This window comes from Lynx rufus, unplaced genomic scaffold, assembly GCF_022079265.1.
Source record: "Lynx rufus isolate CCGP_SWC_20201006 ecotype Redwood Valley unplaced genomic scaffold, mLynRuf1.p SCAF_16, whole genome shotgun sequence".
NCBI lineage: Eukaryota > Metazoa > Chordata > Mammalia > Carnivora > Felidae > Lynx > Lynx rufus.
Window position 1 is genome coordinate 22,426,464 of NW_025814830.1, and position 25,649 is coordinate 22,452,112.

Here is a 25,649-nt window from a genome sequence, read left to right on the forward strand (position 1 = left end):
TAAAATTGAGGAAACACAGTGAGCAGGAAGTGACTCAAAAGGGTCCTTGATTAGTTGAATGTGAATAGTAAGGGATACAAGCATCTCTGATGCCTAAGGTGACTTCCAGAATGCTGGCCTGAGTGAATAAAATCATTCAATTAATTCACACACGTCTAAACATGCTGTTCTCTTCTCTGCAACACCCTCCTCCTTTTCCTTCCCTTGCCTGAACTTCAAAACCACTTTATGCCTTCTTGCATGTTACATATCCTTACTGTGTATAGCAATGACTGGGATACCTGCTCCTACACGAGACTGGAGGCTCTTGAGAGTAAAAGCTCTCTCTTCCTTTTATTTGCATTTCCTACAATACCTTAAATATAGGAAGCACACAGTACATCTCTGATGAATGACTGACTGACTGAATGAATGAATGAATAAAGCAAATGAGTGCATAAATGTGGTGCCCCACTACCCTCTTCATCATTACCATCACCACACGCATCATAGGGCAAACCAGGTAGGTAAAGGGGTGGGGAATAGCTCAGTGCAAACTCAACCCTACTCCTGGAACAACTTAAGATTTATGACTTGGAAAAAGAGTAGGGGATCAGGAACATCATCTCCATGCATGGAGACTCTGTTTCATTTTTAATCAAAGGGCAGACCACCTTATAAAGTTTTGCTTGCACCCTCCTTGATGCACATTTATTGATCCAACTCTGAATGCAGGGCCTTATCCCAATGTTCTCCAAACCAATGACCCAGCCCTCCAATGGGTTGACACAGCTTTCCCATATCTGAGAATTTTCCCACCCAAAAACAAGATCTCTCTTCCCTACTCACCCAGCATTAGTTATACCTTCATTCTCCTCAGAGAGACATTGGCTTCGGCCATTGCTTTGACCGAGAAAGGCAAGATTGCAATTGAAAACTTCATTACATTAAACATGGCAATCACACTAAATGCCTGAAGAACAAAAGAGAGGTAGAAGGTTTAGGATGAGGTGTTGCCTTGGCTCTGAACCATTCTATCCATGGAAATTATAATTGCTGAGATGAGAAACGGTGACATAATTGGAATTCTGACTGGAACATTTTTTTCATTTCATGACTCCCAAATCATGGTCTAGCAAAGTAGGGATAGCAACATCTTAATCTATTTTGCTTTGGAATTTCATCAAAACGGTGGAAGATCTATACCCTTGCCTCTGTAAGTCCAGAGAATATAACGTGATAATGTCTGAGTAAGGTCTCTAACTGAATGTCTAGAATTTTCCATCCACGTCCTTACTTGGCCTAGACTTTTCACTCAAAACCCCATGGATTGTCCTAAATTATCCTCTTTCCCCAGTTGCTTCAAGGTCCTCTGACCCTTCAGAGCTAGAGCCTCCTTTTCCATACCATATTTAGCCTCAGGAATGAAGGAAGAAATTTCTTGGAAGGACCTGCTTGGCCCATGCTAGCTACTGGAGAGTGACCTCTGACTCTCCCACCCCCGAGGTCTGGCCTCAACACCCTGCCTCCCCACACACTTGGGACAAGTGTAAAACTCTCTGTTCAACTGGTATTCCCAAAAACCATCTTCCCTCTTCACTGGGGCCTTTCTCACTGAGTCCTGCCTGGTAGGTGGTTAACATCATACAGCCTCAATGAAGACAAGTTTCCTCGCTCCATTGGTGCCCCAGGGGTGCATGATCTCATCTCCCAGATTTCATCTTCTCATCTGCCTGACTTGTAATTAGCAGCTTCTCCCTAACCACCCATTTAAGAAATTAATAACACAACTTCCATCAACAAATACAGAGTGATCTTGCCTGCTGCTGAATGGGCCCCATGGACAGAGCCCTGGGCTTCAACTAATCCTCATTAGTTCTGTAAGGGGACAATGAATAATGCTCCCTTCATCACATCTGGTCCCAAATCCATCCCCAAAGAGAACTCAGCTCCCCCAAGTCCCAGAGTACTATCTTGGCTCAGAAAGCCCAGGCCTTGGTCGACAGAACACTCAGGTTGCCTGATGTGAGCCAGCACCTGGGGGGCTGACCTCCTACTGATGTGGCCCTGACAGAGGAGGTGAGGGATTCTGAATTTGAAGAAGTATGAGCCTTGCATTCAGGGGAATCTTGTTCCTCCTCTAGATTTCTTCTAAATCATCATTTTTGAAAATATTAACCATGTGCAATCAGTTTGGTTTTAAATTTTCTTCGGTGCATTCCTGAGGAAAGAATTGTTTCTGTTTGGGATCATATAACATAGTCACAATAATTGAGAAGCATTCTGTTGAGACTTTGGTATGTCATTGCCATTTATTCTGGCTTTGGGTTCATGACTGAATTCAAGCCCCAGAGTGTGTGACTAAACTCTGTGTAAAGAACCTGAAAAAATAAAAGCACCTCACAAAGAAAAACAGGGCAGTAACAGGACTGACAGCCTCACAACAGATGCCCTAGCAAAAGCATTTGCCTTCTCAAACATCCCCCTTCCCCTCAAGATCCATGATTTTTGGTGCAACTATTGCTCTGTGAGCACACTTGCTTATTTCATTCTCTCTGGGTTTTGTTCTTTTTTTGTCTTGTTTTTATTGACTTTCATCCATTCACTTACCCTTCAGACACTGGATTTAATATCTCAGCTGTTTGTTTATTTCAGCCAGGGGCTCTTTCCCATCTAGCCCAGTTTCTTTACCTTTGAATGCACAGGCCCCCTTATAAAAAACCTGAGTATCTCACATTTATCCTAACTCTCCCTCTGAGGCTTTCAGCCCAAATTATCCTGGGCTGGGTGAGCATCAGGCTAATAAGAACAACAAACACTTACATGGCATTTACAATATACCAGGCACTGTTCCACGTGCCTTACATAAAAGAGCTCCTTCAGTCCTCACAACCACAGGGACTATTATAACCCCATTTACAGATAATAAAACCAAGCAAGAGAGGTTGAATGAATTGCCCTCTGTCATAGTAACAGAGTTGGGATTTAAACAAGGGGGATTCTGACCCTAACACCACACTATGTCTCCCAGTACCTATGACTGCTCCCACCCAGAAAACTCCCACAAAGTTTCCTTATTGTAATATGTATGAATAATTATGAATAAAATAGCCCAGTGATCATTTGATTTCAGTTTTGTTTTCCAAATGTAAAATTGTGTTCCAATATTAACTACTGCCCCTGCACTTAGGCTGGATGAGAGTCACCGTTAGGCTCTCCTGGGCTCCTTGTCAGTCCAAGCACTTGTTTTTAAAAATCATGGTAGAATTCTGGCCCTTCTGTGATTGAGTACTCTGATGCCAGTGCTGGGCAAAGGCGAGGAGGAGCTTCCCAGCTGGCACTGTCCAGTGTTGGAATGTGAAGGAGACCAGCTCTAGAGATGGTTCTTACCACTGGGGCGGTGAGCCTGCGTCTCAAGAGGATGTGGCAGGTGAATGTCAATACAATGGCTATGGTAGATGCAATGGAGGCCAGGGCTGAGTTTCCACTTTGAACAAATCCAGATTTTTCCAGTAATTTCCTTTCCCTCTTCCTTATATCTGTAAATAGAAAATGGTCCATGATGGACTTATTTTGCAGCACTAAGAAATGCATCTATCCTTGGGGCACCTGGGTGGCTCAGTCAGTTAAGCATCTGACTCTTGATTTGGGCTCAAAACATGATCTCACGGTTTGTGGGCTTGAGTCCTATGTCAAACTCTGCTGACAGTGTGGAGCCTACTTGGGATTCTCTCTCTCCTTCTCTCTTTGCCCCTCCCCACTAGTGCTATCTCTTTCTCTTCTCCTTCTCTCTTCTCTCTCTCTCTCTCTCTCTCTCTCAAATAAATAAACATTTAAAAAGAAGGAGAAGAAATGTATTTACCTTTGCCTGATCCTCCTGCAAGTGAGTGTTAAGGACTCTGGTAGTGAAGTTTAAATTAGAGTAAGCACAGAAAGCTCTGGGAACAAACTGGAAGCTTAGTGTCTGTCAGCTGCCATATTGGATGGTGTCTGAGGTCTCTTGCAATCCTGAATCTGTGTCAGGATTCATACACTTGGATGCCTACAGATGCCAGGCAAGTAATGTAAATGAAGGGAGTGGACAGAGAGTAAGACCAGAAGCAGGGTGTGGAGTGTGGCAAAATGGGGACCACATGCCTCAGTGAAAGGGGCAGCCACCTCTCAGTGCAGAGCATCCAGGGTCACCAGATCTTCAACTGTTCTAAAGTCTGGGATCTGGAATTTTGTGGGACACGTTTCCACGTTTTGTGGGACACATTGGGAACTAACTGAAAGAAGTTTTAAATACAAAGCACATGTGCCAGCCTGAAGGCTGCCAGATTGGGGCTCCTGTCCTGTATCCCAGGAACATCTACAAAAGCCCAAGAGCATTTCTCCCTTTCATAAGTCCAGTTGGGGTCCATGCCTCTGCACTGCTCACAAATTAAATTCAAGCCTCCTTCTCCTGGTGTTTAAAGTTATTTACTCTAATTCCAGACTCTTCTGCAAAAACCCTTTCACACTAGCAACATGGCACCATTGCCATTCTTACTGAGTGCTCTTCTGAACATTGCACAGTGTTCTCATAGATCATGCTCATCACCATGTGAAAAAAGAGGCTATTATTATGCTCTCTGGCAGGACAGGAAGATCATAGCAGGTTAAGTAACTTGCCTTTTAAGTAGTCAAGGCAGAGTTGGAAACCAGTTCTACTGCAATCCAAAACTCTGGTGTCCATATGCCCTTTGCCTCTAGAATACACAGACACCTCCTTTTCCCCAAGCACACCCTTGCATATCCTTCTCTAGGCCTTTGCTCCTACTGGGGGTCTTCCCCAGCTCGGTTTCTGTCTGAATCCTTGCTATTCTTCAAGGCCTTTCTAAAAAATGCCACTTCCACCATGACACTTTTCCTGATCTCTCCAACCTGATATGCTCACCCGTTCACCCCCTGGAGCTTCTCTCCATTTCCCTTATGGCCTTTTCCCGATTTTAACCTATAGTTAATCCATGTTCACTAATTCAACAAATTTTAACCTGATGTCTACTGTAGGACAGGTGCTGTGCTTGGTGTTGGAAAGTATAGGAGTAAACAGCGTTTTAGCTCTCTTTCAGTAGGGAGACAGACAATAAAGAAATAAACAAATTCTACCATTACAAATTTGTTGGGTGATATGAAATAAATGAACAGGGTAAAGTGAATTAAAGGAACTGGTAGGGAATGAACTTGCTTAGGACTGTGGTCAAGAAGGCATCTTTGATCAGTGACATCGAGAGAAGGCACAAAGTCAACATGAACATCCATCACGAGAGCATTTCAGGCAGAGGAAACAGTAACTGCAAAGATCATGAGGCATGAATGAAGATAGACAGGAGGTTCACAGAGCTCACACGAGTTATCAAGGGTTAGGATAAGATGTGATGAGCTCATAGAGGTCATCAGGGGCCAGATCACATTGGATCTAATAGGCCATTTAAAGGAATTTGATTTAAATCAAAAGTCCTAAATTGGAATAATCTAACTGTAATAAGAAGCCACTAAATATTTTTAGCAGGGAAGGGCAGGATCTGATTGACATTTTTAAAAGGTCACACTGGCTTCTGAGAACATAATGGATTTCAGGGGGAAGGAGAAAAGAAAGTGTTGCATCTAAAACTTCTTTCCATATTCCAGAAGGGAGAGAATATTGGTTTGCACTAGAGTGACAGTGGAATGAAGAGAAGCAGACAGATTCCAGATATATTCTAAAGGTAGAGCCAACAAACTTATAGCTATTATTGAGCTTAGTTAGCTCAAAATCCCATCATCTTAAAAGCAGGGACTCTTTCTAATCCTTTTGTGCATCTCCCATGACCTTGTACATAGTAGGAAGTTCGCGAATATTTATTGAATTAAACTGACTCAGGTTAAATTGAGTCAAATTAAATTGAACGAAGTCAAATGGAATCAAAAGGAATCAAATCATTGTACTAAAGTGAGTTTAATGTGTGAGGAAGTGTGTCTGGGTATTCAAGGAAGTTCGCATAGGGCTGCCAGCATCCCAACCTGCAACACTTCCTTTGGCAAGCTCAGAAGCAAGTTTTCTAAAGCCACTCCTTAAAACACGGATATACAGCTTCAGGCCCAATTACATGCTGGTCTAAAAGTGTAATTGTAGATCCAGAGAGTCAATTGTAACAGTGGTTCAGATCATTAACCGGCCAACCACCTGAGTCTATGTCAGCAATTATGTAAATGTTCCTGCAATTAGATTTGCATTTATATTTGATTGAAATGGTTGTAATATCATCTTTTTTAAAAAAGCTATATATGTATCCTCTTATCTGTGGAAAGAATATCGAGTCAGGGGGTCATTCAATCATGATGAAGTTGCTGCAGGCAAGGAGCTATATATGTAAGTGTGAGTATACGTGTGTGTGTGTGTAGACATCTTCTAAGTTGAGGAAATAGCTTGAGGTAGCTCTTCCTCTCTTCATAATGTTTTAGTGTATTATTTTTGTAAAAGGTAACTGGTCAGTATCAGCATCCACATGTCTTTTTAAAGGCTAAACCATATGTCATTCACCTGCTACGTCCTTGGGCTCACCAGAACAGATGCTTGGGTCTATTAAAATCTTTGCAATCCCTTAAAAAGCCTGAAAAGCAGCTTAGAGGGGCCCCACATCCCCCCTTCTGGAATTCCTGGCCCCCAGAACCTTAAGAACTCCTTAGAAGAGTACATTCTACAGGGTAAGTGGTTCTTCAAGACCTGCGCATCCTACCTTGAATGGTATTGGTAAAAGATTTCTCCCAGGCATACATTTTAATCAGCTTGATGCAAGTCAGAAATTCATTCATTGTCTGAACTCGCTTGTCTGTCACTGAAATTGCTGATCTTCGAAAAGCTGAATTGAGCTTAGCCATAAACATCTGAAATCAAGGTACAAAGTGTTCAGAGAGAATTGCTGAGTTGCAGTTGGCCTAAAAATCCAGAGATTGGAGTATAAGTGCCAGGGAAAGTTCTAAGGGAAACTAGACTGAGATTCTCAGTCATCCTTGCCTTGAGTTGTGGTAGCTGATGTGGACCAGGGGACACCACTGGGGATCAGGCAAGTGATATAAACACAGGAATTGCTAGTATGCAAAGAGAGTGCTGGAGACTATGACAAACTGAAAGCCATGCCTCCCTCCCCCAGCACATTCAAATTCAAGTTCTTAAAAAAAATGCAATATGCCAACAAAAGAAAGCACATCTGTAGGCACAAAATGGGGACACAGGCTTCAGGTCCACACCCTGAAAATAAAGCCTTCTATCCAATTGAGTGAGAACATGTGTGCACAATACAAGCATACAACAGTTTATAGTTGCAAAGACCTGCCATTACCTGGATGGGGATGAATATGATGTACACAGATATCCCAATGAGAGCTGTGGGCCCCAGAATGAAAAAGGCATACACTGCACAAACAGCCATTAGGATCGGGATGGTGGCTGGCAAGGGACAAAAGAAGGCAGCTTCAAACAAGGAATAACTATCACTTGATAGTACATTGAGCACCTGGAAAGAAAGCACAAAGGTTCAGCTTTGGAAGTGTCACCCAAACATTTCCTCAACTGAAGGCTTTCAGAATGGTTGAGGGGTCTGAGTAGAGAAGAAAAACTGCCTTAAATGGAAAGGGGTGTTGCCAGGGGACCAACATGATAAGTTTTGTGGTTCCATTCTGATCTGATCTTGGAGAGGCTGATCTTTAGGACAGAGAGTCCCAGTGAAGAGTAATATTGCCCTCTAAAAGCATACTGGAGAAATGGCTAGCTGCCTAACCTTTATCTATCTCTCCTTCTTCCTGCTTTATTCAGAGCAGTAGCATGCCCAGCTAAAAGACTACATTTTTCAGCTTCCTTTGTGGAAAGAATGTGGCCATGTGACTGTGTAACACATGTCAAACGGGAGTTTGGGAATTAATTCTTAAAGGGAAGCAATTCAACTTAGAGGACATATATCTTTGCTCTTCTCTCCCTCCTCTTACCAGCTATCTGAAACATGGTTGGGATGACTGGACCTCCAAAATCCATCCTGAACCATTATGAGAGCCATGTGCTAGGATAGTGACAAAGAAAGATAAGAAGATACAGAAGTACAGAAGTCCCCATACCAGCCCTGAATTGGTCTGGTCCAGACTCCTTTTGAGAGTGAAATAAATTCATCTTGCTTAATCTACTGTTATTTTGGATTTTCTTGTTCTATGCAGCTGAGTTCATCATAAGATGCTTTAGACATACTGAAAGAGCAACTGTAAGAAAGAAGAAAGTCCCTTACCTCATGCCACCTGGGATTCCCTTGATAAGAAAATTTTATTGTGTAAATGCTAAGAATCTTAACACTAAGATTCAAGGGCTTGAGAATATATAAGTTCTGAAGTCCAGTAAGTGTAGTCTTTATTATGACTTTGGCACCCTAAATACTATACAATCAGAATTATTGGATCCATTGTCCATTCATTTTCTTTAAATGCCTGTGATGTGTTCCTTACTGCCTCAGTGTCCTCACTAACAATCAAAGGGATTGGATAAGGTCATCCTGAAACCCTACCTCAACTCGAACAGGGAAGAATTTCCAAATTTTCCAGCTTGAATGGAGCCCTCCCTTCATTGAATTCCTCTCATGTTTTGAGTCTTCCTCACTTCACTTAGCAGGGATATGGGATATAATGGGCAGGACATTGGAAAAATAGAAGGAAGTCATATGCATTATCCAGGAAGTACATCTCACTCAGAGTCAGGATTTAGGATTTCGTTTTCTAAAATTAAACTCTGGACCAGCTTACCTCTCCAACAGAGATGTGTGCCAGCGTCTTGAAGGACACCAGGTTTTCAAAAACCAGGGTGGAGATGGCCACCTTCAACCGGATTGCTGTGCGGTAATTTATGGCCCAGGCAAGGGCCCAAAAGAGCACTTTGGTAAACTCAGTAGCAAAAAGGGCTATGCACAGGCCAATGCCAACCCAGACATTCCTAGAAATGCTCTCAGTCTGTTGGAGGATTTGGTGAATGAGAACCGTCTGTAAAATAGCACAATGGAGAGAGGAGAGGGCCGCTGGAGGTTGAGGTTGGTATAGGAAGCCTCAGATAATGTCAGCAAACTGATTTTATGAGGCAAACTTTTTAATTAATTTCAGTGGTTGCTGCTGTGCTTGACAAGGATTAGCTTTATGAAAATTTTCCCCCAAGGAGCTCAAAGATAATGACAATGTACTAAACCCACCAGCTCGTAGAGAAAGTAGCTAATGACATTCTTTGTCAGTCTGGGGACCTGTTTGACAAGGTAGAAGAAGGGCCACCCTCACTCACCGGCCCTATGGCTGCCATGATAATGCATAGGATGTTGGCCACAATATCCATCAAAACACGCGTCCTTTGGAATTTCCAGACCACTTGGCCCAGAGAGGCTTTCTCAGGACCCACCCTTTCCACCTCTTCATCCCAAAGGATTCGAAATCTGTGATGAAAGAACAGGAAGAAGGAAAGGGACTTACATTTCCACTTGTTGTTTGAAGCTACTTCGATGGACAAACCTCGCAAAGGTGCTCAGCACAACCCTCATCCCTGGCAGTGGTGGCTCCACACAAGCAACAGTGACTCTCCTTTCTTCTTTTCCAGGGCAGAGGGGATACAGGAGGGACAGGGGGCAAAGCCTTGGCACAAGCATAGGCTGGTATATAACACTTGGGCACTTTCCAGGCCTTCATTTCCTGCTCCTAGTGCCCATCTCTGGCACAACACCAGTTCTGATAAAAGAAAGAAGAAAGAAAGAAAGAAAGAAAGAAAGAAAGAAAGAAAGAAAGAAAAAAAGAAGAAAGACAAGAATAATCTTCCCTAGGACAGGGAGGAGTTTGTCCATCTCAGAGATCTGAAAGAAGGGCAATGAGACAGGAGTGTGCTGAAGGAGAAGGACTGACATGATACTGGGAGGTGAGGCAGAACCAAACCCCGTGGGACCCGTAGTTCTGAGAAAGGAGTTTAGGTTTCTTTTCAAGAGCAAAGGAAGGCTTTGCAGGTTTTTAAGCCCTAGTGATAAGATATTTTACACATCTAAAAGATCATTCTGGTAGCTGTGAGACTAGTGGATTATAGTGAGGAACAAAGGATAAAGCAGGGGACCACAGCAGGAGACTGTGACATCCTGGGAGAAGTGGCCTGGATTTAAGAAAAGTGGATTTTGGGAAAGATGAACAGAAACAACATAATGCACTGATGAACTAGATGTGGAAGAAAAGGGAAGGAGGATTAAGGATCCCAACTTTCTGACTTGATCAACTGTGTGAATGGAGTTTGTTGAGAAGAGGAAAAGAGGAAGAAGAGAAGAGCATTATCAGGTTGGGGCCCTGGATCAAGAACACAGCTTTAGACTGTAATCATCAAGACAGTATGGTACTGGCACAAGAACAGACATTCAGATCAATAGAACAGAATAGAGAACCCAGAAATGGACCCACAAATGTATGGCCAACTAATCTTTGACAACGCAGGAAATATCCAATGGAATAAACACAATCTCTTCAGCAAGTGGTGCTGGGAAAACTGAACAGCGACATGCAGAAGAACAAACCTGGACCACTTTCTTACACCATACACAGAAAAATAAACTCAAATGGATGAAAGACCTCAATGTAAGACAGGAAGCCATCAAAATTCTCGAGGAGAAAGCAGGCTAAAACCTCTTTGATCTTGGCCGCAGCAACTTCTTACTCAACACATCTCCAGAGGCAAGGGAAACAAAAGCAAAAATGAACTATTGGGACCTCATCAAAATAAAAAGCTTCCACAGGGAAGGAAACAATCAGCAAAACTAAAAGGCAACTGACAGAATGGGAGAAGATATTTGCAAATGACATATCAGATAAAGGGTTAGTATCCAAAATCTATAAAGAACTTGCCAAACTCAACACCCAAAAAAACAAATAATCCAGTGAAGAAATAGGCAAAAGACATGAATAGACACTTCTCCAAAGAAGACATCCAGATGGCCAACCAACACATGAAAAAATGCTCCACATCACTCATCATCAGGGAAATACAAATCAAAACCACAATGAGATACCACCTTACACCTATCAGAATGGCTAACATTAACAACTCAGGCAACAACAGATGTTGGCGAGGATGCAGAGAAAGAGGATCTCTTTTGCATTGCTGGTGGGAATGCAAGCTGGTGTAGCCACTCTGGAAAACAGTATGGAGTGTTCCTCAAAAAGTTAAAAATAGAACTACCCTATGACCCAGCAATTGCACTACTAGGTATTTATCCAAGGGATACAGGTGTGCTATTTCGAAGGGGCACATGCACCCCAATGTTTATAGCAGCACTATCAACAATAGCCAAAGTATGGAAAGAGCCCAAATGTCCATCAATGGATTAATGGATAAAGAAGATGTGGTACATATATACAATGGAGCATTACTCAGCAATCAAAAAGAATGAAACCTTGCCATTTGCAACTACATAAACAGAACTAGAGGGTATTATGCTAAGCAAAATTAGTCAGACAAAAGAAAGACTTCACTCATATGAGGACTTTAAGACACAGAACAGATGAACATAAGGGAAGGGAAGCAAAAATAATATAAAAACAGGGAGGGGGACAAAACATAAGAGACCCTTAAATATGGAGAACAAGCTGAGGGTTATTGGGGGGGGAGATGGGAGGGGCGATGGGCTAAATGGGTAAGAGCATTAAGAAATCTACTCCTGAAATCATTGTTGCACTATATGCTAACGAATTTGGATGTAAATTAAAAAACAAAATTAAAAAAAATAAAAAAAATTTTAAAAAAGAACACAGCTTTAGATATAAGATGCTTGTGAGTCATCCAAGTGCAGCTGTCCAATTGGATGCGGGGCATATGAATTCAGAGTCTGGAAGAGATGCATGGATTGAAGTAGCCTGTTGTTAAGGTTGCATATGGTGTTGTCTTTGAAGTGGGTAAGTTCACCTAGGAACAGGCATAGAATGGAAGAGAAGAGGATCCAAATTGATGCTGGGTAGATGGAAGGAAACATTAAAAACAGACAGGAAGTACTGTCCAGAGAAATAGAAGGAAAATCCAATACTACACAGGCACTGGTCCAGTCCAGCCCCTTCTCTCTGAGCTCACTAGCAACTTGCTCTGGAGTGTAGATTTTGGGAAACTTCCATTGAATTAAATGTATACAACACACAGATGAGAAAAAGCACAATTGTAGAAGCAATTGCAAGACCATGATGAAAGCTCCTATCCCTTTGAGCACACACTTCAGGCAATGCCTTGCACTTTACCCCCTGTGGCCAAAGATAAGAAGACTCCCAGAAGAAACGAGTGCAGAAGAAGGCTTTGAGAATTTTTCCATTAAGACATTATGATTCATAGCAACATTAAAGGTCAATGCAGATGGTAGAAAGAATTAATGTCTTTATACTTATGCTGACATAGAAAAGTGTTTGTAAATGTTTACTAAAAACAGCAAAGCTGTTAAATATTATAGTGTGCTTCACTGTGTTTAAAGAAAAAACCCATGACATGTAAGTAGGGGCAATAAGAAGAGGTACTGATCAGCAGATCAGCGCACAGAGTGTGCTTAATCAGAGTAGAAAAAATTTTGGATACATCAACACCAACATTTAACAATGCTGACCTCTGGGGAGCAGAGTTGGAGTATGGTGGGGATACTCCCACTTCTTAAATGTTTGTTGCTTTAACATTTTTAGAATGAATATTAATTAGGTAGAATCAATGAAAGTTACATTTTTTGCAAGTCAAAAATGTCAAATATTGGTGGCTTCATTTGGTTCAACCTAAACATATTTTGCAATATAAAAGCTCAATAATGATTTTTTAATGTTTATTTATTTTTGAGATAGAGAGAGACAGAGCATGAGCAGGGGAGGAGCAAAGAGTAAGGGAGACAGAATCCAAAGCAGGCTCCAGGCTACAATGTCAGCACAGAGCCTGATGTAGGGCTTGAACTCACAAACTGTGAGATCATGACCTGAGCTGAAGTTGGACGCTCAACTGACTGAGCCACCCAAGTGCCCCAAAATCCCAAAAATTATTTTTAAAGCAAAATGCAATGCCTAGAGCTGCCTGCAGAAGCAGCCCAGGTGGGTCTGGCCAGCTTAGTGTGAAGTGAAATTCTGGTCACCCTCATCCTGTTGTAGTGCTCCTACAATTCACCAACAACCCAGCCAGCATGGTCCTGAGCCTCAGGCTGTAGCCCTCAATCAATGCTTTTTACACACCAAATCTCCCCAATTCTTGCCTCCCCAAATAAGTTGAGTCAGCCCAATCCTGCTTTACAGAGAAGCCACTGAGGAGGGCCACCAGTGACCTGGAGGTGTCCATTTCCACACCCAGGAAATGGGTGCACACAAAGGGCTCTTCATAGGGTGAGCTCCTCTCCTGAGGTAACCCAAGTGAATCCTCGTACCTTTTGGCATTGGTGTCTGATGAGTCATATGGTGACATCGGGGGCAGGGTGTCCGCAGTCAGTGTATGCTTATAGCCCCTAACCATCACTGGTGTAAGCCAGGAAAATGTAGCGAAGGAGAGCAGTCCTGCATCATCCACAGGGTTGGGTGCCAGCCTAAGACAAATGAGACACTCTGCATTCCAGGGCATAGTTGCCATTTTCCTGAGTCCCTGACTTGAGTTCTTAACTATAGTAATAACCACAGCCACACTTAGAATCCATGATTACCACCCATTATCCCTTTGAGCAGTGGTATATACTGGAACCAGCTCATAGCACCTTGTGAGAGTTGATTGTAAGACTTCCAGGAGTTTTGCAAGTTAGTTGCTAAACACAGCCAATATTAAAAATCACATAATTTTAAATAAATTATCTTAAGGACAAAGGTAATAACTATTTGAAACTCATAATTTCCTAATTATTTTACTAGATTTTACTAGTATCTATGCTGTTTAGGTCATGTAAATCTATTTTATCTGTATGGTAGAAATACCATATAACACTGTGATACTGCACATCCCTTCCCAACTTTGCATTCAGCGGCATCACATTGGCTTGAAATTGCCAATGGTAAGAGTATTCACACCATAAAAATCAATAAATGCTACAAACCCAGGGAATTTTTTTAGTGAGCCAGTGTTGAACATTTACCAATTTTCAAGCCTCATGACCATGAGAAAGAGGGTACCTGATCCATTTGTCATGAGGAAATTAAGGCCTATAAGCTGATTATCAGAAGTCAGGTGCATGTCTTGTGCTCTCAGGAAGATGGGGAAGGTGCAGAGCAGGACATGCCACCATGTCGGGGGGAGGCTACCTAAACAGACAAATGCTGGAGGCAAATTCTGGATTTATTGTGATGATGGAATGAATTAATACATTTAAAATGTTATGGATACATAAATATTAGCTAGTAGGTAAAAGAGGATGGGAGAGAGGAAAGAGAGGAGGAGAAAAAAGAAATGGAAAGGAACAGGAGGAAAAGAAGAGCAAAGAAAAAGAAAGAGAAGGAGGAGAAAGAACAAACATTAGAGGAAAAGAGAAGAAAAGAAAGAAGAGGAAGAGGAAATAAAGGAGGAAAAAACTCGTGTTTGCCCTTGAGAAGTTAGCCATCTAAGACAGAACAAAGTCAGAGACATAGAGTAATATCTACTGGTTACTGAATGTTTAGTATATTCTGGACCCTGCAACAGCTCTATATTTGTAGCAGATGCTGTCAGGATGTCCTGGGTCACAGCCTCTTGTCACATGTACCCCTGATCTCAGCTATAGGGGACAGTGTCATGCAAGCTAAGGCTCAAGCTGACAGTGTCCCATCTCAAATGCAAGCTGTGTCTCATTTCACCACCTGTTTCAGTGCCTTCTCAGAAGCATAAGTGCAGCTCAAAATTGCAGGGGGTTGATGCCCCCAGGGACAAATCTTAACTAATGGAGTATAGGAACCCCTGGATAAATGCACTCCCTCATCCTTCGGGTGGAAAATCGTGCACTTTCTCAGGAGGATGTAGTTGAATCCAGTCCCCATTCCTACAGCAGTGACACTGATGACGCCTGTTGTCATTCCCTGCCTCACTTCCCCTAAATATTCCCTCCTGCTCCCATGATCACCTCCTAAATGAGCTACCTGCACCCAAATTCTTGACTCAGGCTCTGCTTTTGGAGAACCCAAGCTAAGATATTATTAACAAGGTAATATGTACCCAGCATGTAGTTAAATTTCCTAAAATATGGCTTTTATGATACAGTCTTGCATTACCTTGTATAATTTTACAACAAATAAGTGGGAGTGCAGAAGGTGAGTATAATGATCCCATTTCATAGACAAGAACATCATGGCATAAAGAAGTTAAAGTGCTTGGAGGAGAGGAGACAAGATGGCAGAACAGCTGGAAGTTTTTTGTGCATCTTGCATCCATGAAATACAGCCAAACCAACACTAAACCTCCTGCACACCTAGAAAACTGATCTGAAGATTAACACAACAATCTGCACAACCTGAACCACAGAACTCAGTAGGTACTCATGCAGAGAGGTAAACTAGGGGAGAGAGAAGCTGTGGAGGGCAGGGAGCCACTTTTGCATGCAGAGAGAGGATGGAGATGGGGGAGAGTACAGGAAAAGCACCCCCCCCAAAGCAGCTGGAGAGAAAGTGAAAAAGTGTAAACAGCCACAGGGACTGAACCAAAAAGGGAGAAAGGAGAAAGGAGAGGGTTTAAATTCCATTAAGACTCTATAAACAGGGGGAGCACAGAGTCTGAAACTCCACAGCTCAATATCTGGCAGTGCTCTGGTGGGAAGGGTGAATCTCCAGGAGTCCAGAGGTCTTAGGGCCACATGAGGATAGTTGGTTCCCCTGCTGAGAGGACATCTGGTAGAGGCTGTGTGGGTCCCCCAAAGGCAAGGTCCCAGTGAACCTGGGAGAACAACCACATTTGCTGGTGCTGGAACAAGGTCGTTAAGGGTGAAGGCTGGTGCCAGATGTGTGTTGTGATTTTCCATAATCCCTGAAATGCTGCTGCTAAACTATCTTGCAAACTTTTTCTGGGGCAGTCTGGCATCCGGCCGCAGTCTCTGGGCATCAGCAGCAGCACGGTCCAGCAAACATTCCTGGGTGTGGCTGGTACCTGGCCATTGCTTGGTGAGACCCTTCCACAGAGGGGCAGAACAGGTCAAATCTGCAGTCCCTCAGAAGTAAGGGATCTGGAAAAACAGCCACATCTGAGACAAAACTCAGGAGGGAGGTGCAGCCTGGGGCTTGGTCACAGACTGTGTAAAAGCAGGGAGTGGATGGAAGCCAAAGACAAAGGACAGGTGCATGATTGCTGATCGGGGAGAACAGAGTTCTGATACTAGAGACTGGGTAGCTGGGTGATGCCATTTTCACCACTCCCGTGCATGTGCATACACACCTACAAGCGCCACAACAATCCACCCCAGTAAGCTAAACAGCACCGTCTGGTGGAGAACGGAGCCGTTACACCAAGCCCCGCCCAACTGGGCCAACGTTGCTCTTCAGGAACACAACTCTCTCCACACGCTTAGTTTATGGACTATAAAGCACTTCATAGTTTGACTTCTAGGGGAAAATGAAGTAATTTCAGTCATATTTCAGTTTGTTCACTGATACATCTATTCATTTTCTTTCTTTCTTTTTTTTTCCTTTTTTCTCTTTTTTTTGTCTCTTTTCTTTTTCTTGAATACAGAAAGAGGAAAAAACTCATTTTTATTTTCAATTTTTACTAAAAATACTTTTCAACTTTTTTACTATATTTTTACTTTTGTGTGATTTTTTTTCAAATTCTATTTTACTTCCATCATTTCATTTTAGTCTACTTCCGTGTATTCATTTTTTTCAGATTTTGAAATGATTTCCTTTTTGTTCTTTCTTTCCCCTTTTTTCTCTAATCTATCAAGCCACTTTGAACACTCAGACCAAAACACACCTGGGATCTAGCATCATTTATTCGATTTGTGTGTGTGTGTGAGTTTGTTTATTTGTTTTTAATTTTTTTAATTTTAATGTTTTTTAAATTTTAATTTTTTACCTCATTAATTCCTTTTCTCCCTTCAAAATGATGAAACGAAGGTATTCACCCCAAAAGAAAGAGCACAAAGAAACGACACCCAGGGACTTAACCAACACAGATACAAGCAAGATGTCTGAACCAGAATTTAGAATCATGATAATAAGAATACTAGCTGGAGTCAGAAATAGATTAGAATCCCTTTCTGCAGAGATAAAAGAAGTAAGAAATAGCCAGAATGAAATTAAAAATGTTATAACTGAGCTGCAATCTTGAATGGATGCCATGATCCCAAGGATGGATGAGGCAGAACAGAGAATCAGCAATATACGAGACAAACTTATGGAGAATAATAAAGCAGGAAAAAAGAGAGAGATTAAGGCAAGAGCATGATTTAAGAATTAGAGAAATCAGTGACTCATTAAAAAGTAACATCAGAATCATAGGGGCCCCAGAAGAAGAAGAGAGAGAAGCAGGGGTAAAAGGGTTGTGTGAGCAAATCATGGCAGAAAATTTTCCTAACCTGGGAAAAGACACAGACATCAAAATCCAGGAAGCACAGAGGACTCCCATTAGATTCAACAAAAGCCAACCATCAACAAGCCATATCATAGTCAAATTCACAAAATACTAAGGCAAGGAGAGAACCATGAAAGCATCAAGGGACAAAAAGTCTTTTACCTACAAGAGAAGACAAATCAGGTTTGCAGCAGACCTACCCACAGAAACCTGGCAGGCCAGAAAGGAGTGGCAGGATATATTCAATGTGCTGACTCAGAAAAATATGCAGCCAAGAATTCTTTATCCAGCAAGGCTGTCATTCAAAATAGAAGGAGAGATAAAGTTTCCCAGACAAACAAAAATTAAAGGAGTTTGTGACCACTTAACCAGCCCTGCAAGAAATTTTAAGGGGGACTCTCTGAAGGGAGAAAAGATGAAAAAAAAAATACTACAAATAAATAAGACCAAAAGCAACAAAGACTAGCAAGGACCAGAGAACACCACCAGAAACTCCAACTCTACAAGCAACATAATGGCAATAAATTCATATCTTTCAGTACTCACTCTAAATGTCAATGGACTAAATGCTCCAAGCAAAAGGCATAGGGTAACAGAATGGATAAGAAAACAAGATCCATCTATATGCTGTTTACAAGAGACCCACTTTAGACCTAAGGACACCTTCAGATTGAAAGTAAGGAGATGGAGAACCATCTATCATGCTAATGGTAAACAAAAGAAAGCCGGAGTAGCCATACTTATATCAGACAATCTAGACATTAAAATAAAGACTGCATCAAGAGATGAAGAAGGGCATTATATCATAACTAAGGGGTCTATCCACAAAGAAGACCTAACAGCTGTAAACATTTATGCACCAAGTGTGAAAGCACCCAAATATATAAATCAATTAATCACAAACATAAAGAAACTCATTGATAGTAACACCATAATAGTAGAGGACTTCAACACCCCACTCACAGCAATGGACAGGGAAACAATGGCTTTGAGTGGCACACTGGACCAGATGGACTTAACAGATACATTCAGAACATTTCATCCTAAAGCAGCAGAATATACATTCTTCTCCAGTGCACATGGAACATTCTTAGAATAGACCACATACTGGGACATAAATCAGCCCTCAACAAGTACAAAAAGATCGAGATCATACCATGCATATTTTCAGACCACAATGCTATGAAACACGAAATCAACCACAAGAAAAAATTTAGAAAGATAACAAATACTTGGAGACTAAAGAACATCCTACTCAAGAATGAATGGGCTAACCAAGAAGTTAAAGAGGAAATTAAAAAGTACATGGAAGTCAATGAAAATGATAACACCACAAGCCAAAACCTCTGGGATGCAGCAAAGGCAGTCATAAGAGGAAAGTATATAGCAATCCAGGCCTTCTTAAAGAAGGAAGAAAGGTCTCAGATACACAACCTAACCTTATGCCTTAAAGAGCTGGAAACAGCAGCAAATAAAACCCAAAACCAGAAAAAGACACGAAATAATAAAGATTAGAGCAGAAATTTATGCTATCGAAACCAAAAAAAAACAGTAAAACAGATCAATGAAACCAGAAGCTTGTTCTTTGAAAGAATTAACAAAATTGATAAACTACTAGCCAGTTTGATCAAAAAGAAAAAGAAAAGGACCCAAATAAATAAAATTAAGCATGAAACAGGAGAGATCACAACCAACACAGCAGAAATAAAAACAATAATAAGAGAATATTATGAGCAATTATACACCAATAAAATGGGCAATCGGGAAGAAATGGACAAATTCCTAGAAACATACACACTACTAAAACTGAAACAGGAAGAAATAGAAATTTTGAACAGTCCCATAACCAGTAAAGAAATCGAATTAGTAATAAAAAAATCTCCCCCAAAACAAGTCCAGTGCCAGATGGCTTTCCAGGGGAATTCTACCAAACATTTAAGGAAGAGTTAATACCTATTCTCTTGAAGCTGTTCCTAAAATAGAAATGGAAGGAAACTTCCAAACTTTCTATGAAGCCAGCATTACCTTGATTCCAAAACCAGGCAGAGACCCCACTAAAAGGGAGAACTATAGACCAATTTCCCTGATGAACACGGATGCAAAAATCCTCAACAAGATATTAGCCAACCAGATCCAACATTACATTAAAAAAATTATTCACCACGACCAAGTGGGATTTATACCTGGGATGCAGGTCTTGTTCAATATCCACAAAACAACCAATGTGATTCATCACATCAATAAAAGAAAGGACAAGAACCATATGATCCTCTCAATAGATGCAGAGAAAGAAAGCATTTGACAAAATATAACATCCTTTCTTGATAAAAACCCTCAAGAATGTAGGGATAGAAGGAGCATACTTCAAGATCATAAAAGCCATATATGAAAGACCCACTGCTAATATCATCCTCAAAGGGGAAAAACTGACAGCTTTCCCCTTAAGGTCAGGAAAAGACAGAGATGTCCACTCTCACCACTGTTATTCAACATAGTATTGGAAGTCTTAGCCTCTGCAATCAGTCAACACAAAGAAATAAAAGGGATCCAGATCGGCCAGGAGGGGGTCAAACTTTCACTCTTCATAGATGACATGATAATCTACATAGAAAACCGAAAAGATTCCACCAAAAAACTGCAAGAACTGATTCATGAATTCAGCAAGGTGGCAGGATATAAAATCAATGCACAGAAATCGGTTGCATTCCTATACACCAACAAAGAAGCAACAGAAAGAAAAATCAAGGAATCAATCCCATTTACAATGGCACCAAAAACTATAAAATACCTAGGAATAAATCTAACCAAAGAGATGAAAAATGTGTACACTGAAAACTATACAAGATTATGAAAGAAATTGAAGAAGACACACAACAATGGAAAAAGAGTCCATGTTCCTGGAAAGGAAGAGCAAATATTGTTAAAATGTTGATACTACCCAAAGAAATCTACATATCCAATGCAATCCTATCAAAATAACACCAGCCTTCTTCACGGAGCTGGAACAAATAATCCTAAAATTTGTATGGAATCAGAAAAGACCCTGAATAGCCAAAGCAATCTTGAAAAAGAAAACCAAAGCAGGAGGCATCACAATCCCGGACTTCAAGCTATACTACAAAGCTGTAATCATCAACACAGCATGGTACTGGCACAAGAACAGACATTCAGATCAATAGAACAGAATAGAGAACCCAGAAATGGACCCACAAACGTATGGCCAACTAATCTTTGACAACGCAGGAAATATCCAATGGAATAAACACAATCTCTTCAGCAAGTGGTGCTGGGAAAACTGAACAGCGACATGCAGAAGAACAAACCTGGACCACTTTCTTACACCATACACAGAAAAATAAACTCAAATGGATGAAAGACCTCAATGTAAGACAGGAAGCCATCAAAATTCTCGAGGAGAAAGCAGGCTAAAACCTCTTTGATCTTGGCCGCAGCAACTTCTTACTCAACATATCTCCAGAGGCAAGGGAAACAAAAGCAAAAATGAACTATTGGGACCTCATCAAAATAAAAAGCTTCCACAGGGAAGGAAACAATCAGCAAAACTAAAAGGCAACTGACAGAATGGGAGAAGATATTTGCAAATGACATATCAGATAAAGGGTTAGTATCCAAAATCTATAAACAGCTTATCAAACTGAACACCCCAAAAACAAATAATACAGTGAAGAAATGGGCAAAAGACGTGAATAGACACTTCTCCAAAGAAGACATCCAGATGGCCAACCAACACATGAAAAAATGCTCCACATCACTCATCATCAGGGAAATACAAATCAAAACCACAATGAGATACTGCCTCACACCTGTCAGAATGGCTAACATTAACAACTCAGGCAACAACAGATGTTGGTGAGGACGCGGAGAAAGAGGATCTCTTTTGCATTGCTGGTGGGAATGCAAGCTGGTGTAGCCACTCTGGAAAACAGTATGGAGTGTTCCTCAAAAAGCTAAAAATAGAACTACCCTATGACCCAGCAATTGCACTACTAGGTATTTATCCAAGGGATACAGGTGTGCTGTTTCGAAGGGGCACATGCACCCCAATGTTTATAGCAGCACTATCAATAATAGCCAAAGTATGGAAAGAGCCCAAATGTCCATCAATGGATGAATGGATAAAGAAGATGTGGTACATATATACAATGGAGCATTACTCAGCAATCAAAAAGAATGAAACCTTGCCATTTGCAACTACGTAAATGGAACTAGAGGGTATTATGGTAAGCGAAATTAGTCAGACAAGAGAAAGACTTCACTCATATGAGGACTTTATGACACAGAACAGATGAACATAAGGGAAGGGAAGCAAAAATAATATAAAAACAGGGAGGGGGAAAAACATAAGAGACTCTTAAGTATGGAGAACAGAGTGTTGCTGGAGGGGATGTGGGAGGGGGGATGGGCTAAATGGGTAGGGGACATTAGGGAATCCACTCCTGAAATCATTGTTGCACTATATGCTAACTAATTTGGATGCAAATTAAAAAAATAAAATTAAAAAAAAAGTTAAAGTGCTCATCCAAACTCTTACAGTGATACAGCATGAATTCAAACCCACTGCTTGCTAACTCCAAGGTCCTATCACTCTCTTAAGCAGCAGCCCACATTGCCTGTTCACAAAGCAATTATAAACTTAACCAGAACAGTGGGCAGTTAGCACTTTCCTGCCTGGGACTAATTATGGTAACCTATTCCCTCAGCTTTCAACATTTACCTCTCCTTTTAGATGGCTTTAGGTGATTCCTTGGTGCAGAGATTCTAGGAGAGAGCAGTGCCATGTCACCTCACTATAGAGATGCCACTTGGCCTTCTACTGTTCAGAGGACAGGACACAGGGCCTTTTCTATGTAGAAGAGGCAGCATTTAAAATATTATGATTAATATAATAATAGCATATCATATCATATAATGTTATAGTTATGAGTGTGAGCTTAAAAGTCAGCCTGCATATGTTACTATCCTGCAGTTCACAATGGACCCAATTATCTCTCCATCTGTATAACAGCCCCTTGTAATGTGAACTTGCAGCTGCTTCCACCAGTAAGTTTAGTCTATTTATCCACACCTTGAATCTGAGCTGACTTGTGACTTAATTTGGCCAATAGAATGCTATGAAAAAAATGGTATGCCAATTCTGAGCCTGAGTCCCAAGAAATGCTATACTTTTCAACTCATCCTTTTGGCAGGCTACTGTACTATTAAGTGATCAAGCCCAGGCTACCCTGCTGGGGGTTGATAGTCCATGTGACCCACTTGCCCCAATTGCCCCATTGTCAGCCAACTGACCCTGTGAAGCACAGCCACCTTGCTGTTCAGGATATTTACAAGTAAATTTAATCAAAACAAGATGAATCACCCAGCCAAGCTCAGCCTAGGTTGCTGGCCCACACATAAAATTGTAAGCTAATTAAATGGCAATTGTTTTAGACTTTTAAGTGTTAGCAGTCAGAAAGTTTGTGTGTTACAAAGAGAAAGCTAACTGATGAACTTTCTGCAAATTACTTAACTTCTCTGTGCCTCACTTTTTCACCCATCAGATAAAATAACAATACCTCCATGGTGGTTGTGAAGAGTGAAAGAGGCCATGTTTATAAAGTACTTGAACAGGTCCCAGCACATTGAAAGCTCTCCTTAAACATTGGCTATTGTCTCCCTCTCACCAAAGGACAAAAGGAGTAAAGAAGTAGCGGATGGATGGATGGATGCATGGATGGATGGATGGATGCATGGATGGATAACAAAAGGACAAGCATATAGAGCAGCAGCATGGGGGAACAGGACCAGTGCCTACTCTCTTGATGGGCTAGAAACTACCCTGGCCCTCCCTCCAAACCTTCTCCTGGCTTACCTTGCATAAGGTCTCACTGGGATCATGGTCTTTAGGCTGGGATCATATCTTTCTATAAAGGATCTTCGCTGGCCTCGCCGATCCAGATCTGAGATAAAGTAGGGGCCTTCACCCACCATCCTGATGGAAGCCTGGAGCCCTGAGATGTTGGCCTAGGGATGCTTTCACTCTGCAACAGAGATGAGGAAGGTCACTGAGAAATGAGAACACTCTGGAATGGGACTAGGCAGTCCCTGTGCCACTCATACTCTACCCAGAAAAGCTTCTTTGCTCTAAACCCTCAGACTTATTTTCACCAGTTAGATTTCTATATTTATGGGGTAGATGAGGGTGGGGGGTATTAAGGTGTGGCCAGAAACCCTGCCACATCTCTCAACTCCACTCTGAGATTTCCTTATTAGCAAGGACATTCATTGCCTCTTCTTTCCCATTTTAGATTGACTGGGAGCAGAAAGCCTATTGTGGATTGTCTGTTGGGAGACAGTCTGTGGCCAACACTGAATCCCAGACCAGCAAAAAAGCTCTGGGAAGGTGGGTTTGCTGTCACACAAATTTTGTTTCACACAAGCTAAAGTTTGTCACACACACCTCTTTTTCTTCCTGCTTCTCTCAGATACCTAGGAACTTATGTAACCACATTGCCCCATACCCAAGGGCTAGAGACTTTCAATGAGATCACCCCTCAGGACCAGGCACATCTGGACAAGCCCACATTCCCCCCACTTCTGGAACCACTGCCTCTAAAAAAACCCAACAATGTAGGTGGAGAGAACACCTTTTGGAGTGTCTGCCCAGGCCATAAACCAACCACCCCATTTACCAATCACCTAAACCTAATGGGTAGAGAACAATCCCTGAAGGTTTTCCTATTCCTAGTTTCAGTTCTTTCCTGAGACCCAGCTCTATTCTTTCCCTAGGGTTCCATAACTTCTCCCTCCCTATATGTTGGGGATGAATTCTCCCTTTTTACCCAAACTATCTTGAGTTGGTTTCTGTCACTTGCAACCAGAGGCCTCACTATTATATATACATGGGGGTCCTAGTCCCATGAATTTTCTCGGGAAGTTTTCATCGCTAGAAACATCAAATAAACCAATTCCCATCAAGGTTTTAATGGCTGATAAACCAATGACAAAGTTGGAAGTGTTCTTGGATTCAATCTTTTACAAACTTTTCATTGTATAAAAGAAGAAACAGAGGCCCAAAGAAGGGAAGGGACTTCCTCAAGAATATATGTAGTAGTGACACTAGTATCATGGCTGAATAAGATATCCTTTGTTCATGTCTCCCGTGCTCCTAACAACAATTTGGTGTCTATCTACAAGCAAAAGTGCCCTTCTGGGAGCTGTGGGATCCAGCACCATATGCCAAGAAACACAGGAGTCTTGCCCTGCCATGTATCAGATAATGGAAGTACAGACCTTGGTCTTGGCTGTGTGCCCTGAAGTGGCCCCTGACCTGGCTCCAAACCCTCTTGGCCATGGTCCAGGAGCCCCTGGAAGATATCACTTGAGACAATCACTATTGACAAGAGAACCTTTGGGGAAGTTCAGGTTCCCAGTGGAGAATCTCCAACATACTATCGGAGCAAATAGTTTGGATGAATTGGAGAGGGGAAGAGGAATAGTTTGACTTTATTCACATCACCCATCCCCAAGGCAGCACAGCTTAGGGCCAAAAGACATCTTTTCAGCCCATGATTTCTCTCGCAGGGTAAAGTGAGAGCTGGCTTCCAAAGCTGGCATCCAGCGGTGCAGGATGCTGACGAAGAAGCCCATTTCTCTCTCACCACATTCAGAGGACTAAATTTTGATCTACATGATAAGGGCAAGAAAAGGCTAGGAGAGAGGCAAGTAGGACTCTTGGAGGGAATTAAAGGAACATGAATCCTATTAACTGTATTAGAGACTAAATTAAGAAGCCTGATATGAGTTGCTGGGGATACCTCACTCACACATGCCTCCAACTGGTCCACAGGCACCCTCAGCATTCTACATGCCTCACCTACACACACACCCATCCTGTGGCCAGGTCCCTGTGCATGCTGCCAATGGCAGCAGTGAAAGGAAGCTTTGACAGACAACTAGTGAGCATGCACAGAAAACCACACCAAATTTATGAGCTAGGGAGAGACCACAAACTTGCGCTTTTGGGAAAACAAAAGGGGAGGCTGTCAGCACCCAACCTGATGCTTTGCAAGATTGAAAGAAAGCATATAGGCTTAAGAATTCTGCCACAAGAAAGAGCAAGAAGATGGATCAGGTGTACCCCCAGAAGGTCTGAGAAAGCCCTAGA

General features: G+C 41.8%; 1 protein-coding gene across 2 annotated transcripts in view; it reads right to left on the minus strand.

The window, feature by feature from the left end:
* ABCC12 (ATP binding cassette subfamily C member 12) overlaps positions 1 to 23,473 on the minus strand; it is a 75,469-nt gene extending 51,996 nt beyond the window's left edge. For both annotated transcript variants that reach the window (XM_047079206.1, XM_047079207.1), the window contains exons 1-8: positions 23,355 to 23,473; positions 13,401 to 13,556; positions 9,287 to 9,434; positions 8,764 to 8,997; positions 7,323 to 7,496; positions 6,720 to 6,867; positions 3,370 to 3,518; positions 845 to 952 (exon numbers count right to left, since the gene is read on the minus strand). In XM_047079206.1, coding sequence (XP_046935162.1) covers positions 845 to 952; positions 3,370 to 3,518; positions 6,720 to 6,867; positions 7,323 to 7,496; positions 8,764 to 8,997; positions 9,287 to 9,434; positions 13,401 to 13,556; positions 23,355 to 23,473 — 1,236 coding nt within the window. The remainder of the gene's footprint in view (positions 1 to 844; positions 953 to 3,369; positions 3,519 to 6,719; positions 6,868 to 7,322; positions 7,497 to 8,763; positions 8,998 to 9,286; positions 9,435 to 13,400; positions 13,557 to 23,354) is intronic.
* Between the last annotated feature and the right edge of the window lie 2,176 nt (positions 23,474 to 25,649).